Source organism: Silurus meridionalis, chromosome 23 (genome assembly GCF_014805685.1).
Source record: "Silurus meridionalis isolate SWU-2019-XX chromosome 23, ASM1480568v1, whole genome shotgun sequence".
NCBI lineage: Eukaryota > Metazoa > Chordata > Actinopteri > Siluriformes > Siluridae > Silurus > Silurus meridionalis.
This window is the reverse complement of record NC_060906.1, coordinates 8264849-8282854: the sequence shown is the minus strand read 5'-3', so window position 1 is coordinate 8282854 and position 18006 is coordinate 8264849. Positions and strand designations below refer to the sequence as shown.

Here is an 18006-nt window from a genome sequence, read left to right as displayed (position 1 = left end):
TGAACACTGGCATACCGCAGGGCTGTGTTCTGAGCCCACTGCTCTACTCCCTGTTCACCCACGATTGTGCTCCTCTGTATAACTCCAACATCTTCATCAAGTATGCAGATGACACCACCGTGGTCGGCCAGATCGACAACAACGAATCGGCCTACAGGAAGAGATCCGTAATCTGGCAGCATGGTGTGCCACCAACAACCTGACTCTCAACGCCACAAAGACCAAAGAGCTCATTGTGGACTTCCGAAATCCAACAGCAGGAGACATCTACCAGTCAACATCAATGGAACCGAGGTAGAGCGAGTCTCCAGCTTTAAGTTCCTGGGAGTTCACATCTCTGAGGATCTGTCCTGGCAGCAGAACACGTCAGCTCTGGTAAAAAAAGCACAACAACGCCTGTACTTCTTGAGAAGTCTCAAGAAATCTCATCTGTCCTCGGGATTTTAACGAGCTTCTACCGCTGCATCATTGAGAGCATCCTGACCAACTCCATCACTGTATGGTACGGAGGCTCCACTGTGTGTGAACGTAAAGCACTGCAAAGGGTGGTCAAAACCGCCCAACGCATCACTGGCACCCAACTACCTGCCATTGAACACCTTCACCACAGCAGATGTCTGCGCAGAGCTCACAGCATCATCAAGGACTCTTCACATCCCAGTCATAAACTGTTTAACCTCCTTCCATCACGAAGGAGATACAGAAACTTATGCACCAGAACCAGCAGGTTCAGGGACAGCTTTTTCCATCCACCATCACACTACTGAACTCAACACTACACCGCTAAATCACTACAAAACAAACATAAACAAAAGACTGTATATAACCTCTGTACAATACATGTACATACTTCATATTATATCTTTTCACTCCTCATTACATCTGCACTTTTATATCTGTATGTATATTTATCATTACTGTACATTCTGCCCAACATTTCACATTAATCTGTGTATATAATGTATGTGTATATATTTATATATATATATTTTTATATATAGTAGACTGTTTATTCAGCTTGCTACTCCTTAATGCCATAATCTTGTGATCTGTAACCTTTCATTTCTGCACATTTTCTTAATTACTGTACACCTTTATATTTATTCACTGTACTTCTGAATGTCCACACATCTCTGCACTGAAATAGCCTTTATATTTATTCACTGTATATACTTCATATATATACCACTGCTGTAAATATGCCAGATAGTTATCTGCACTGTAAATATGCTAGATATTTATCTGCACTTTTGCACGACTGCTACATTTTGCACTTCTGGTAGATGCCAAACTGCATTTCGTTGCTGTGTACCTGTACAATGCAATGACAATAAAGTTGTATCTATCTATCTATCTATCTATCTATCTATCTATCTATCTATCTATCTATCTATCTATCTATCTATCTATCTATCTATCTGCAAAGATTTGAAACAAACTTCTTTCACGTTGTCATTATGGGGTTTTGTTTGTAGAATTTTGAGGAAAATAATAAATTGAATCCATTTTGGAACAAAACTGAAAAAACGAAGAGCTGTTAATGCCTTCCGGATGCGCTGTAAGGGCAAATGTCTCAATGTGTGTCGGTTAAATTTTTAAATGGCTGAGTGACAGTAGACTCCAAGACTATGGGTTTTTGTTCTTATGTCTTTATTCTAACATGTTTAAAAAAGTATTTTTTGTGATGGTCTGGTCCATTTGACATGGAATCACCCTACTGAAAACTCATCCATAGACGTGTCTTACATTTTCTGACACGCCTTGCGTTCTCCGAGCATCGGGCCTCCCATTTCCCCCACGATAGTCGCTTCCACTTCATACTGGACAATAAGGGCTTTCTCTGTAGGATGGACATCCAGACTGCCTCCTTTGACTTTCCTGAGAACCATGAACACAGTGTTAAAGAAAATGCTAAAAAACTAAGCATTTTAGGAAATTTTTTTAACTTGGAAACTCGTTCATTTAATGGATCAGGCCAGTTACACATTAAGCATTATCAGAAAGCTGAATAACAGAATATCAATGCCAAATGTTTTTTTTATTTAGCAACAATATCCCTAATGATTTTTCAACAGTACCTACATTCATTATTCATAACATTCAAACAATTACTGACTGTGACAGACTTAATGAGTAAGTCTGTGGGTTATCACATTTTGGAGTGCGTGTGTGTCTATTAGTTTATTTAGACAGTAATACAGCTCACTTCTTGCTGTCCTGAATGTTCACAACCACAGTCACCCTAAAGATGCCCATGTTTTTGAATAATCTCACCTAAATATTGTACATAACCACTGTAATGCCCCATCCTTACACACTACAGCCATGTAAAAGTATCATGATTTAAAGCCTGGTTTTCCCACAAGCGTTCTGCTTCAATGCATCAGTCACTATACAAGTATCTGCTCAGCTGGCTGTGTGTGTATGTGTCGTGGCCTCATTATTGCACTTAGAAGGAAGCAGATCAAATGTCTTAATGCATTTGGAATATATGTGAGCTCTCAATATGAAACCCTCAAAGCGGTCAATGCCTGTGGAAGACCCTAAAACACTGTGCCTGGTGAAAAATATTCCCTTTATAACAGATCAAAAACATCTCCAACAGGTAGAGCTTTATCCGTGTCAACAATTAAAAGAAAAAAAATCGCAAGAGTAAGAACAAGAAATGTATTAAAAGATGTAAACATATACTGTTTTCATCAGATGCCTTTTATCCAGAGTGATGTATAAAAGAAAAATAGATTAAGTGTTTGATTAAGTGTTTTAGGAAGAGGTGGGTCTTTTGATTAAATATCAAACATCTAGAGGAAGTTCATTCCATCACAAATAAATTTACCAGGTAAGCTTCAAAATGACAAAACAGATTAAATCAGTTCTTGAAAAATGGACATACGAGGCAAAGATCTTGCAGCAGAATGATGCAAAAAGAAGAGTAAGGAGATGGAAAAGAACTGCTCATGATCTCTGCACAACCATTTATGGTGATGCAACTGTTGATAAAAGGAGGAGGATTTAACCTGAAGTGTATCAGGACAAACACCCGAAGCAATTTTCGCAAAATGTCAAATTCAGAGGATAAACAGGCATCTGATGTAGTTTGGGTTCGATTTCAGGCAGTGAAATCCTACATATAGGATCAATTATTTATAATTTTTAATGGAAACAAACAATTGTATGTATAAAAAACCGTTCAATTAATGTCCAAAATATGTAGAGCTGCTGTACATGCACCATATCATATAAAATAATAAATAAATATAATCATCTAATGAACCCCTTGCTCTATTTGTTTGTATTTATTTATTTATTTTGACAAAATTGGCTCTTTGGGTCCAAATCAAAATATAATTAGGATCCGAGAAGACAACACACCACCACATCAATGTATTTTTTGGTTTTATTCTTGTAAATTTGACATCTTTATATATAAGTTATAGATATCAAGCAGATGAACCTCCAAATCAAAACCCATCCATTAGCTTGCCATGCTAATCGAGCTAACCAAAATAAAATAAAGACCCTCCGCAAGCAAACTCACCTTTTTAAATATCGGACATCATCCGCCTGCATTGTGCGTGTGTGTTTTATATATCTATATATGAATTTATCTATAAAACAGAGGTTGCATAGGTCTTTACAGTAACACTTGTTTATCTGTGTGTGTTGCTAGGGTGTGTAACCCTATCATTTCCCATCATGCACCCCGTGCTGGTTTGTCTCACCGTTTTATCGCCATCTGCAGGCAGGGAGTCTGCGCCATGTTGCAGGCAGTTGTAATTTAGATGGTTATTCATTTGTTTACGTCACAGAACTTCGGCTGGTGTTTGAGTGTATATGCTTCCGAATAACTTTTGCATAAAAACGACATCTTGCTGGTAAAAAACAAAACAAAAAAACAAGCATGGCTGGTAGATTATAGTTTTACAAAACGTTTGAGACCACAAAATAAAAAAATAAAAAAGTAAAATTGGCAGAATCTTTGGTTGAGTCTCTACTATAGGCAGGTGCCATGACGTTTTTATTCTGCACCACCTCTCACTTCAAACATTTTATTTCCAGTCAGTAGCATTATGGAAACTAACTAATTGATAGAAATGTAGCCAATAAGTGCAGGATTCTAACGATATATGAGAGGATTATATTCCCCACGTGTGTGAGTCTTAGTTTTATTACTCTTTATAAACTCATACTGGTCGAAGCAGCACGGGTTAGTGACAAACCAGGAAGTGATGCAGCTCTCAGTTCGGCACAAACAGCTGTTTATATCATGTGTCAATCAAAAAAGTTGTTTTATTTATTTGATTTGCAAAAAAAAAAAGAGTAACAACAGAGACTTGGAGATCTGCATGAAGATGATGCGTGTGTGTGTGTGAGCCAGACATCAATATGAATGGCTATGACTGTAAAACAATAGCTTGTCTGCCTACCTGGCCATCAATATGAATGCCAACTCAATATCAATAGCAAAACATGTAAAACAAACCCTTTAATAGTCAGCCATTAATTTCTATGCAGACTATATGATAGAGTATGAATGGCCACCTGAGTTTAGCAGGTGGCTCTCAAACAGGGGGAGGGAGAAAAGGATCGGACATAGTCTCGGATAAATGTTTGTGGGAATCTTATTTGTCATGACCAGTTTTGGGCAGTAACGCATTACTTTTTGGTGTAAGTAATCAACAAAGTAATTGAGTTACTTTTTGAATAAAGTAACGAGTAACTGTAACTAGTTACTATTTTTTAGTGACGAGCACAACATTGGTCATGACAATCTTCATAACATTTGAAATATAAACTCATTAGCCATTACTTTTCTGGATTGCTCCAGGACTGATTTCATGTATTTACATAAGACGAAATGAAAATTTATTTCAGGATTTTATTTTTCCTTACTTTATCATCTATAACTTAATTTCTTTTGAGCAATATCAACTTTGATGATTGACAGTAAAGCTTAAAGTGTCTTCTTTCCAAAGATATCTAAATTGTGTATGTAGCACATTTTTATCAGGAACTGCATTTCAGCTGTGAGTCCCAAAATTTGGTCTGGGTGGGGCGGAGAGGGGCAAACCAGACATAGTCTCAGATAAATGTTTGTAGTAATGGCATTTTTCATGATATCTTTATTCAATTACAAATATAAACTCATTAGCCATTACTTTTCTGGATTGCTCCAGGACTGATTTCATGTATTATATATAAAATAAAAATAATGTTCAATGCAGGAAATGTATATCCATGGCACTTCATCATCTATAACTTAATTTCTTTTTGAGCAATATCAACTTTGATGATTGACAGTAAAGCTTAAAGTGTCTTCTTTCCAAAGATATCTAAATTGTGTATGTAGCACATTTTTATCAGGAACTGCATTTCAGCTGTGAGTCCCAAAATTTGGTCTGGGTGGGGCGGAGAGGGGCAAACCAGACATAGTCTCAGATAAATGTTTGTAGTAATGGCATTTTTCATGATATCTTTATTCAATTACAAATATAAACTCATTAGCCATTACTTTTCTGGATTGCATCATCACTGATTTCATGTATTTACATAAGACGAAATGAAAATTTATTTCAGGATTTTATTTTTCCTTACTTTATCATCTATAACTTTCTATAATTTATTATAATTATAATTATTAACAGTACCATCATTATGACATGACAGCTACAGAAAGCTTAAAAATGATAGAGAAATACAGTATAATAGTGATGCATCACAGACAGGAATCTCATGCAGCCAGAATGAATGTCATTACTAAAGCAAGAAAAACAATTAACACTATTCATCATGTCTCCTTTTACTGTAGCCACAGCTGCAACACACCCAAATATCATCACTAGAAGAAGAAGCGATATTAACCTGGGTTTTCCATGGGTTTTCTCAGTGCATTACAGTTTTCCTAGGGAGTTGAAGTTAAGGCAAATTGTGTTTTTGTGCAAATTCTACAGAAAAATCACACACTTCATGAAAAAGCTTAACAATTGTTTTTAACTGTTTTGCCCGACCTTTTCTCACGATGTCAGCGTATTTTGGGGGGTGTGTGAGACGGTTGGTGTGTGTACGCGCATGAGCCAGAAGACGTACTGCCTGAGACACCAAAACAGACACGAAAACCGAAAATAAAAGTGGCTGTGAAGCCTTTACACCTGACCTGTTGTGGCGTTCCTTCTTCCCGCATTTATACGCTCTCCCACAATATCAAATGTTGAAAGTTAGACATTTTAAAATGTCATGCCAAATATTGGCTCATTTTGGATTTCATGAGTGCTACACATTCCAAAAAAGCTGGGACAGGTAGCAATAAGAGGCCGGAAAAGTTAAATGTACATATAAGGAACAGCTGGAGAACCAGTTTGCAACTTATTAGGTCAATTGGCAACATAATTGGGTATAAAAAGAGCCTCTCAGAGTGGCAGTGTCTCTCAGAAGTCAAGATGGGCAGAGGATTACCAATTCCCCCAATGCTGCGGTGAAAAATATTAGAGCAATATCAGAAAGGAGTTTCTCAGAGAAAAATTGCAAAGAGTTTGAAGTTATCATCATTTACAGTCCATAATATCATCCAAAGATTCATAGAATCTAGAACAATCTCTGTGCGTAAGGGTCAAGGCCGGAAAACCATACTGGATGCCCGTGATCTTCGGGCCCTTAGACGGCACTGCATCACATACAGGAATGCTACTGTAATGGAAATCACAACATGGGCTCAGGAATACTTCCAGAAAATATTGTCGGTAAACACAATCCACCGTGCCATTCGCGGTTGCTGGCTAAAACTCTATAGGTCGAAAAATAAGCCATATCTTAACATGATTCAGAAGCGTGGGCGTTTTCTCTGGGCCAAGGCTCATTTATAATAGACTGTGGCAAAGTGGAGAACTGTTCTGTGGTCAGACAAATCAAAATTAGAAGTTTTTTTGGAAAAATGGGACGCCATGTCATCTGGACTAAAGAGGATAAGGACAACCCAAGTTGTTGGTCTCTGATTGTATGGGGTTGCATGAGTGCATGTGGCATGGGCAGCTTACACATCTGGAAAGGCACCATCAATGCTGAAACGTATATCCAAGTTCTAAAACAACATATGCTCCCATCCAGATGTCCTCTCTTTCAGGGAAGACCTTGCATTTCACAACATTTCACAACATGACAATGCCAGACCACATACTGCATCAATTACAACATCATGGCTGCGTAGAACAAGGATCCGGGTACTGAATCATAAAGAGGAAGATGCGACAAAGAAGACCTAAGACAGTTGAGCAACTAGAAGCCTGTATTAGACAAGAATGGGACAACATTCCTATTCCTAAACTTGAGCAACTTGTCTCCTCAGTCCCCAGATGTTTGCACAGTGGTAAACATGGCCTTTTCCCAACTTTTTTGAGATGTGTTAATGCCAAGAAATCAACTTATTTTTCCCTTAAAATTATAAATTTTCTTAGTTTAAACATTTGATATGTCATCTATGTTGTATTCTGAATAAAATATTGAAATTTGAAACTTCCACATCATTGCATTCTTTTTTTATTCACAATTTGTACAGTGTCCCAACTAAAAAAAAATATTAAAACATATGCCAGTGATTCTGATAGAGCTTTGGCAAACAAAGAAGGCTCTATTTCTACTGTAGATAAATGTGACCCACCCAAACACTTCTGAGAAATTGCAGGATCTAGGTCTGGTTAGCTATCCACCAGTTCAGACTGGTCTATCTGGTAGATCATTGTTCCTATAACTGACCAAATGTAGCTTTAGTATTATTAATTCAAGAATTTTTGTTTCTCAGCAAGTCTACATCTACTGACATGACTGTGAACACTTTCAAAAATGTATATTCACTATAAAGAATGTGGACAACTGAACACCCCCATCTTCCCCAAAATGATACCCAAAGCGTTCCTGCGTAAAGATGCCCCTGTACCCAAAGCCATCTCCATGAAGACACGGTGTGTTAGAATTGGATTAGAAAAACTTTACTTTCCTGAACCTCAATCCAACTGAACACCCCAGACCTCCTAACCAAAATCACTACCTGATCTCTTGTAGCTGAATGATCACAAATTCTCTATGCTCTTCTGGAAAGCCTTCCCAGAAAAGTGGCGCTTAATATAGCAGGCAAGGGGGAATAAATCTGGAATGGCGTGTTTAAAAAGCACATGATTACGGCGGTTAGATGTCCACGTATTTTCGGCTATACAGCGTAAACTTCTTTAAGCCTAAAATTATTGGTGAACATGATCGTGGCTTCTCTGTAACAGATCCAAATCTTAGGAAGTCTGTAATTTGTTATATTGGACATCCAACATTGCTGAGGGATTCCTCCTCCAGACAATTATCCTAAGTGATTCACCAAAATTGTGGTATGCAGCTCAACAAGAGGAGAACAAGGGTTGTCTATGTAGTCCTACGGTCACAATGGTGTTTGCAATGCTCTAATCATCTCCCTGAACGGGTGTAGATGTGTCAAATGGTTTACTGAAACAGAACAGCTTGGTTACACTGTGTGTGTTCATACTGTCTCTGTACCAGCATGCCAGAAGCCACTGACATCTGACACTAGGTATATACACACACACACACACACACACACACACACACATATACACACACACACACACACACACACACACACACACACACACACACACAAACACACAAACACACACAACAAGAAGGAGATACTAAAAATGGCCACTACACATCTGCAGAGAGCTTTCAGCTGTCGTGTTTGACTTCAACAGGCAGTTTTGTCTTTCTTTTTGGACGATCTTTCCCACTCCTACATGTTACTTAGAAACCTAGACATGAAGCATGTGACCTGTTGATCTCCAGAACCCTCGGGAGAAAAAAGAAGATCTGTCTGATCAGATATGAGCTACAGAGACACAAATAGCAGCACCAAGACATCTTCAACATCTTAGAAGAAAATCCATCAAGAGGTGTTTTTTTCAACTCACAGACTCTCTATTCTAAGTATTGTACTCTGATTTGATGTCCATCATGGACTTCAGTAGGACACATCAAGCGTTCCGAGAACGATGGGAGAAGACCGATGACGAACTGTGCAAAAACAGCATGTCGCTTCACCTGCACAATACGCTCAGGCATGAGTTCTTCGCCAGCTACCTTTACCTGCTGGAGCAGATACCTCTGGGTAGGTGCCAAACATCTTAGATGAACTTTGCATTAAAAGATTGAACAAAAATTATGATTTTATCATTTCGAAATCCTTTCTGAATTTTATTTGTTGGTCATCTTGACCTTTGCTAACTGGAAACGACACAAATATATAAGTAAAGTGATACGAACGAAACATATGTCTCCATGTAAAAGCGTAAAAAGTATTCAAGCTCAAACTTTTTTCTCAGTGCCACGGGTCACTGTTACTATTTCTGTACTCCACACCACTTTCCTCAAATTTCAGCATTCATTCCCATTGCCAGTCGTGTGACCCGCATCTCAAATTTCTCCTCGATGACAGACATGCTCATCTAATTTCTGACGAGAAGCGTTTTGATGCATATCACTTGACGATACTTCTTTAAGACTTCAATACAACCAATCCATTCAGTGTCTTTCTGTCATGTGGTCAATATCTCTGTACCACAGCAGTAATGAGAAGGTGGGAAGGCATTTTCCATCGCAGTGCAACACTGATTAGCTTAGATTAATGTAGACATTTAAATGCATTATCTTTTCTATTGTTCCAATCGAGAGATGGATTTGTATGGCAGATGTGCTGCATAATTGATTTAAAACTGCGTTTACTGTAAAAAATACATTTAACCTGCATTTTTTTGGGGAAGGAGTCTCCCGTGTCAGTTTACTGTAAAGCAATACATTTTAATTTACAGCACAAGTAAGTTTTTAAGACAGAAGCATTTGTACTTTATGGTCAAGAAAGAGAAAAAATAATGGCTGATGAAGTGATTATAAAGAATTAAACTGTTTCAAATAGGATTCAGAACAATAAACATAAATGTAAATGAAAATAAAATGCATGGTTTTCAATAAATACTGTGTAAATTATGTTTGCTGGGAAATCAATGTGGTATAAGAGGAGAAAATAACTTTGAGGCGGTAACGCTGTTGCGGTTTGTTTCTTAATAAATGCTTGTTCTGGTTGTAATTGTCTGTCTATATACTTAGCTTTTTGGATTATTATATTACTCTGTGTGTGCTCAGTGAGACTTGATAATATTGTGGCCTAATTTTACCTGTACATTCGTCCCTCTCCAGTGAAACTATACACCGTGACCTGCGAGTACATCAAGGGAGAGAAGCAATTCTACTACAGGGCCCAGAATTTTTACAAAGATGTACCGGCGTCAGAGGAGGGTATGATGGGAGGTTTTGTGGAGATCTCAGAGGTGGACCTTGAGGGTTCCAGACAGTTCCTGAAGAAGTTTGTGGTATGACATTTTAAGCATCACTTACAATAATACAGCAACCATGTTAATGTTAATATAGCACCTGAACATAGATTCATATGTGTTTTTTTGTACGTCCCATTCCACAATTAATCACCATGTTCGGTTTTTATAGTTTATAGAGTGTACTTCTGGAGAGTTGTGGAAATTTTTTCAGCCACATGGGTGTTAGTAAAGTCAGAAGTAGGTGTAGTTGTAGGTGAGGAGGCAGCGTTCACAATATGAAATACAAATGTAATTAATTACGCGACCATACACAGTACAATGTGCAGTAAAATGCTTGAAATGATATGAATTAAGGAGAAGAATAAAAATAATAATAAATTAGAAATTAAAATTAAATAAAGAAGAATTTTGTAATGTTTAAAAAAAATTAACATTTAATTTCTATTAAAAATAAAAGGTCAGTGTAGTCAGGGTTGTGCAATATGTTCAATAACCTGCCTGTAATAATTTGATTGTACTATAAGTGTGTGTACTGTTTAATAATGGGGCATGTGAAGTGCAGTAAATAAACCCATCCCATTCAAACTCATGTTCAAAAGAACTGCACACTTGGCATGCGGTTATTCTTATTTACCACAAATAAAATTTAGGCTAAACGAAAATAGAATCTTCTTGACTTTTCCGGGTTTTGCTTAAATGCTGGTTTAATTGCTAGTTTACCGAGCATGTACAGGATTTGATTGTAGAAAGGTGTTGATCAGGAGAGAGATGTCTCATGAGAACAACAGAAAAACACATTAATCTAAGAGGAAAGTGAAAAACTTATATGACTGGCTGCTAATCTTAAGGGTGCTGACCAGCCACTTTGAGAGGAATAAATATGTGCCTGCTGATTCATGCAGTTTTCCAATCAGCAGCACAATCAATTAATTTGAACAGTTAAAGACCTGAAATAGACCAGGTGACATTTATCCAGTTTTCATCTGCACCGGTTTGAGTGACCCTCTGCCTGGATGGGAGTGGACGTGAAGGTTTTTTTGGTGTTATGGGATGCTGGGATACATAATTGTGAATGTAAAGTATGGCTCATTCTATGCTAGTAAAAATGCAATTCAATTGATGTTTTTTGTTTTCGACACCATGCTGTGAGACTGCTGTGGGTGAAAATCTCAGTTCCTGTGATACTCAAACCTGCAATCTGGAAACAAACAAACATGCCATGCACACTGAGATCACATGTTCCCAAACATTCACTTACCTGAACTTGCATGATTTTATGCATTCCAACGCCACCACATGGTTGGTTGATTTAATATGAGTCAATGTATCAAGGTCAAATTAGACTTATTTGATTTCTTTTAGCTATATCAGGATGATTTTAAAGCAGAATTGTGTGTACATTTATTTTTGAACACCGGTCTACTGTACAGATTATATTGCCAATGATTTGCGGACATCTGGTAATAAATGTGGTATGTGCTTTTTAAACTTCGTGTTCCACACATAGTCCCAATTTTCCTTTAGAATTCCCTCCACTCTTCTGGGAAGATGTTCCACTAGATTTTTTTCCACTGGCTTTGTGCACAGGGGAATTTTCATGCTCAGGTTTGTATTTCCAAGTTCAAGTGAAAGCAAAATTTTGTTATACTATGTTTAAAGACATCCTACAGAATTTTGTGCCTCCAGGTTGGTGGTAACAGAGAGGAACCACAGGTGGTAGGAACCTGCAATTATAGGCAATTATAATGTATATTAAATATCCTGACAATTTGATTAAACTAGAATAAAGACTTAATCAATTTCTAGTATGTTATGGGAAATGGCGTATAGTTTTTGCTAACACAAGTCAGCATGTCTATACAAACAACTTTGAGTTTCCCTGTTTCTTCTGTGTCATTGTGTTAGGGACCAGGGAAAGCTGATACCAGGCGGGCCCTTGATTGTGGCTGTGGGATTGGCCGGGTGTCCAAAGGGGTTCTGTTTCCTGTATTTGAAAGCATGGAGATGCTGGACATGAGTGAGGACTTCATTCTCCATGCCCACGAATACTACTTGGGTGACTACGCTGACCGCGTGGAGACCTACTACCTCGACAACCTGCAAGATTTCACTCCTTCACTCGATAGATATGACGTCATCTGGATGCAGTGGGTAGCTTGTGAGTGAGTGCATGTCTAATTTACACTGCATTTTGTAAATGGTGTTGCATGGCTTTATGGTTCACTATTGAATGCAGGTTTGGTGGATGTCATTGTCAGTGACTCATGAATCTTGAAGCAGCTGAAACAGGTTAAAGATGATTAAACTAATGTTGAATTACATTCGAAAAAAACGTTTTGCAACTGTTGGTACAAAACAGAGATTTATTCAATGATATCTAAGAATTAAGATATTAATAGTAAAAAACTAAGTTTCATTAGTGTGCTTTGCCCTTCTTAAATATTTTATAATAACTTTTAAGACTCAGGTTGAGTCCAGGTTTACTCCACATGTTTATGTGGGTTAAATTTAGGTTCACCAGGTTCCTCCATCCATATGCAGTCATTTGCAGGGTCTATTTCAACAACACACCTGGGATTGGAACCGGATCTATCGGAACCAAGACCAGGATAAAGCACTTATTGAGAATTACTATATGAATGAATGAAACTATATGAATAAATAAAACTACAGTTAACCCCCGATAATTCGCGGTTCGGAACTTGCGGCTTGGAAAATTCACGGGTTCTCATTTGGAACCTAACTAACAGCAAGTTGCGAATTATTTTAAAATTTGCGGGAATCTGCAGCGGGACCAAATGTTCAGGAAAGTTAGGAATAACATTTTAAACTATGTTTTTATTAACAACTTTCATATTTAAAAAAAAACACATTATTGTGGTAAAGTGACATAATGTCTAGATGAATTCACTAAGGTACTATAGGGGGGTGTCCAAAATTCGCAGATTTTCTGAACTCTTAGAACGTAAACCCCACAATTTCCGGGGACCAGTGTATATGAATGAGTTTGGTGGTTTGCTGCTTGCTGCGCTGCCTGCGTGTGTGTTTGACCAGTAAAATTTTTATCCACTCATAAATATAAAGGAAAGACTGATATCACAAAATGTATTTTAGATCAAAGATATTTGACTTTGAAATGTAGTGAAGTTAAAGTAAAAGTCTCCCCGAAATGGAAACCCATCAGTAAGGTACAAATACTTAAGCTAATTAAGTACAGTAATGAATTACATTTACTTTGTTACTGTTCACCATTGTTAATAATAACATGTGACTTATTAGCACAGGAGCACGAGAAGGATATGAACATTTTTTCTCTCCAGATTTACAGGATTTTTATGAATACTAAATTTCACTTGTAATAATGAATTGCTAATAATTCACTTGCTAATAATGGAAAATCTGAATACAAGCTGCCTGATAAATGAGGCCACACTTGGATGCACAAGTGTCGCAATGTGTCGCTTGTCTGGGAGCAGAGCATGCTAGGTCCGGTCTCGAGGGAGATTGAGCTAACACAACAATGCGAGGATTGAGGAGGGTGCTCCTGCTCTTTGTGGTTCGGCAAGGCAAAGCGGCGTTCAAGAACCTTGGGCTCCCAAGTGGACCTCACAGAGAGGTTGGAGACAGGCTTGTCCCTTTTGCCTCCCTCAACCCAGGTGGTTTCTTCCATTTTGCAAGGAGAGTGCTGAGCTCTACCCCTCTACCTCTGAGGAGGGGGGATGGAGGTCTATGAGCCCCCTGAGACTACCCCTCAGTCAGTCCTTATCGAGGAGCTCCAAAAGGTAGTGAACCGTGCCATTGCCAAGCTAGAGATCGACTGGCTAGGCCTTATCCTTCCCGCCTCTTTAGTCCTCGGATGTCAATGTATTCAATTATAGTTGGACTGAGAGTTTGGTTATGTTGGCGATGCCCTGGATTGAAGAGACGTTGGCTAGCTATCTCTTCCCTTGTGATGCGTCCTCTCTTAAAGCCCCAGCCCTGCCCACCAAGCCCCTGAGAACCACCTTGGTGCTGGTGGGCATAGCTGTCTGCACACCAAGACTGTGCTGCAGGCCTATTAGTCCGATCTGCTGCAGGAGCTAGATATGGGAAATGTTTCTGGTGGTCAGGAAGTCTGTGAGCTTAGCTGTGCTACAAACCTAGCCCTTAGGGCTACCATAGAGACCGGTTCTTGTCCACCCTCGTCTCAACTGAGAGACACATTTGGTTCACCCTGTCGGATCTTTCCGATAGGGATAGAGCTGTGCTCCTGGATGGCCCGCTGGTGCCGACTGGCCTGTTCTGCGACCCTGTTAATGTGGCTGTCAAACTGTTTAAAGAGGGCACCCCCCGGGAGATGGTGGATCTGAGGTCCGTAATGGTTACGTATTTAACGAGACGCTGCGTCTCTATGTCACATTGCCTGCATCTTCCTTGCCTTTTCAGAAGCTAGCGCTGGTTTCACTCCATGCTCCACTGCTTTTTCACGCCTCGATTTCCATTGGACTGATTATACACGTGATTCAGAGCGTAAACAATGCGGAAGCGTTCCCAAAGCATATTTGTTTTTCCATTCCTGTATACAGGAACTTAATGGCAAACATGTAAAGCTTTTCATTTCTATTATGGCCAGGTCACCTGACTGATAAAGATCTGCTGGAGTTCTTGATTCGCGCAAAGCAAAGCCTAAGGCCCAATGGGGTCATCATTCTAAAGGATAACATGGCACGGCAAGACTGCAGACTAGACCCTGTTGACAGCAGCCTCATCCGCCACCTGGACATCATGAAGAGCATTATCCAGAAAGCCGGCCTCACCATCCTCGACACGCAGAAACAGGAAGGCTTCCCTGAGATCATTGTGCCCGTGTGGATGATTGCCATGCAGTGAGCTGGCATTATGTTTCTATTTTAGGGGAAAGCATTAGAAACTATATCTGCATACTATATCAATAAATTATACTTGGGCTTTTACAGTGAATGTATTGTTTTACATTGAAAATAGCATATTTGTACTCATAGCTAGCTTTCCAGAATTAGCATATCTTTATTTATTCTAGTAGTATGTTTTATGTATGTAGAAATAACATGTCTGCATAGCACCTGTATGTGACTGATTATAGAACGGTACCAGTGTCTTATGCATACATTCTAATATTTGATTATCTAAAGGCCTGGGGTGATTTAATTCTATTTATTCTGAGTATAAACACTGTCGGTTGAATTACATTATTGAAATTTAATTTAGCAAAACTAATAAGATGATTAATTTTCTTATTATGGGAAAAAAAAATGAACATTCCTATTTTTAATTAGAAAATATATAGACATAAACAACTTTCATATATATATATATATATACACACATCTCATCATTGCAAATTTCCTTTATTTTATAATTTTTATCAGTTACATCTGCAGAATGTCAGCAATGATATAAGCTTTGTATTCATTATTTAACAGTTCATACTGAGTAAAAATGTTTGTTTTATTGTTCATTTGAATTGTTATTGTGTTTCTAGTCCTTAAACAAAAGCTGTGATTTTTGTAATTACTTCTTTACAAATCTTATTCCAAAAAAATTGTGACACTGTTTAAAATGTAAATGAAAACAGAATGCAATGATTAGCATTTGTGGACGACATGGCAAACTGTGTTCACAGACAATGAGTTCTGGAGGTGTTAATTAGTCCAAGCAGTGATTTTCATTAAAACATGATGTTTTAAATGCAGTGCCACCTAAGGGCCCGAAAATTACAGGCATCCAAATCTAAGATTTCGAGATTCTCAGAATCGTTTGATGATATTATGTACTGCAGATGATGATAAATTCAAAGTCATCATAATTTGATGTTGAGGAACAAATATATTTATTAATGTTTTGCAGATTGGTGAAGCTCTTCCCATTTTTATTTCTGAGAGACGCTGCCTCTCTTCGATTCCCTTTTTATACCCAATCATCCTACTGACCTGTTGTCTATTAGAATCAAAATCAGAATCGGGTTTATTGGCCAAGTGTTTCAGCTGTTGGTTCCAGCTGTTGGTACAGCCATAAATAACACTATACATTTAGCTTAAACTATACAAGACAAAACAGACAATATAAGACAATACACACAATTAACAATTATTAAATAGAACTAGAACACAATATACAGAGTATACAACAGATCCGTAATAATAATAATAAGTGTGAGTGCATGTTTTTAAGTATTGTAAGTAAGTATTGTGCTTCAAGTAGGATAAAGTAGTTACTTTAGAACTTTTGTACGCTATACAGCAGTAACAGTGTGTGTAACATATACAGTTCTGATAATGCAGTACTTATAGATATGAAGCAGGGAATATAATTAAGGTTATTAATTAAGGTGATTGCCTGAGAAAAAAACTGTTCTTGTGTCTATTAGTTTTGGTGAACAAAGTTCTATTGCGCCTGCCAGAAGGGAGGAGATGAAAGAGGTTGTGTCCATGGAGCGAAAAGACAATGGTGATTTTTCCTGCCCAGTTTCTTGTTCTTGTATGGTAGTGGGCAGTCCTGGAGAGTGGGCAGGGGAGCACCAATGATTTTTCTGCTGTTGTAACTGTGTGTTGCAGTCTGTTCCTGTCCTGTTTTGTTGCTGCTCCAAAACAGATGGTGATGAATAGATTTAATGACTGCAGTGTAGAACTGCATCAACAGCTACTGTGGCAGACCATACTTCCTTAATAGGCATAGAAAGTACATCCTCTGCTGGGCCTTTTTTAAATAGAGTTTATGTTGGACTCCTATTTCAGGTCTTGGGAAATGGTAGTTCCCAGAAACTTGAAGGTCTCCACAGATGACACGGATGCTGGATATTGTGTAGGGAAGTATTGATGAGTGTTTCCTAAAGTCCACTACCATCTCCACAGTTTTGAGTGTGTTTAGGTCTTGCTTGTGTTTAGGTCTCGCTTGTTCTGACTGCACCGTAGCATCTGCAAATTTAAGGAGTTTAACAGTTGGGTCACTGGATGTGCAGTCGTTATTAAAGATGGAGAATAGCAGTGGGGACAGGACACATCCCTGAGGAGCACCAGTGCTGACTGGAAAGATCTTTTAGGAAAGATTGAAGTGGAGAATTTTCAGAATTATTGTATTAAAAGCTGAACCGAATTTGACAAACAGAATCCGAGCATATGTTCCTGTGCAGTCAAGGTGTTGCAGAATGTAGTGCAGCCCCATGTTGTGTCATCCACCGATCTGTTTGCTCGGTAGGCAAACTGTAGGGGTTCTGTTCTGTTACATTCTTTAGGTGGGCCAATACCAGCTGTTTAAAGGTCTACATGATGACAGTATCAGCACGACAGGCCTGTAATCTTTCAGTCCTGTGATGGGTGGGTTTCTTGTTGGACCGGGATGATGGTGGAGAGTATAAAGCAGGAGTGGACTTCACACAGCTCAGTGATCTGCTAAAGATATGGGTGAAGATAGGAGCTAGTTGGTCAGCCAGAAGATAGGAGCCAGTTGGTCAATAACCTTATTAGTTGCTAAATGTTTTTCCAGATGTTGCATTTGAATAACATTTACTTTTACAAACTTTGGTTGCCCCATCCCAAATTTTTGAGATGTGTTGCAGCCATCAAGTTAACAATTCCCCTGTATTTTCCTTAAAATTATACATTTCAGT

General features: G+C 38.4%; 2 protein-coding genes across 2 annotated transcripts in view; one reads left to right on the top strand and one right to left on the bottom strand.

Annotated features, from left to right (window-relative positions):
• Positions 1-3710, bottom strand: part of kifap3a (kinesin-associated protein 3a) — a 29420-nt gene extending 25710 nt beyond the window's left edge. The window contains exons 1-2 of the mRNA XM_046836376.1: positions 3539-3710; positions 1747-1878 (exon numbers count right to left, since the gene is read on the bottom strand). Coding sequence (XP_046692332.1) covers positions 1747-1878; positions 3539-3570 — 164 coding nt within the window. The 5' untranslated portion in view covers positions 3571-3710. The remainder of the gene's footprint in view (positions 1-1746; positions 1879-3538) is intronic.
• A 5180-nt stretch (positions 3711-8890) lies between these two features.
• ntmt2 (N-terminal Xaa-Pro-Lys N-methyltransferase) lies at positions 8891-15491 on the top strand. Its single transcript, XM_046836701.1, has 4 exons — positions 8891-9160; positions 10246-10418; positions 12288-12540; positions 14995-15491. The coding sequence occupies exons 1-4, from the start codon at positions 8998-9000 to the stop codon at positions 15249-15251; spliced, it is 846 nt and encodes a 281-aa protein (XP_046692657.1). The 5' UTR covers positions 8891-8997; the 3' UTR covers positions 15252-15491.
• The last annotated feature ends 2515 nt before the right edge of the window (positions 15492-18006 follow it).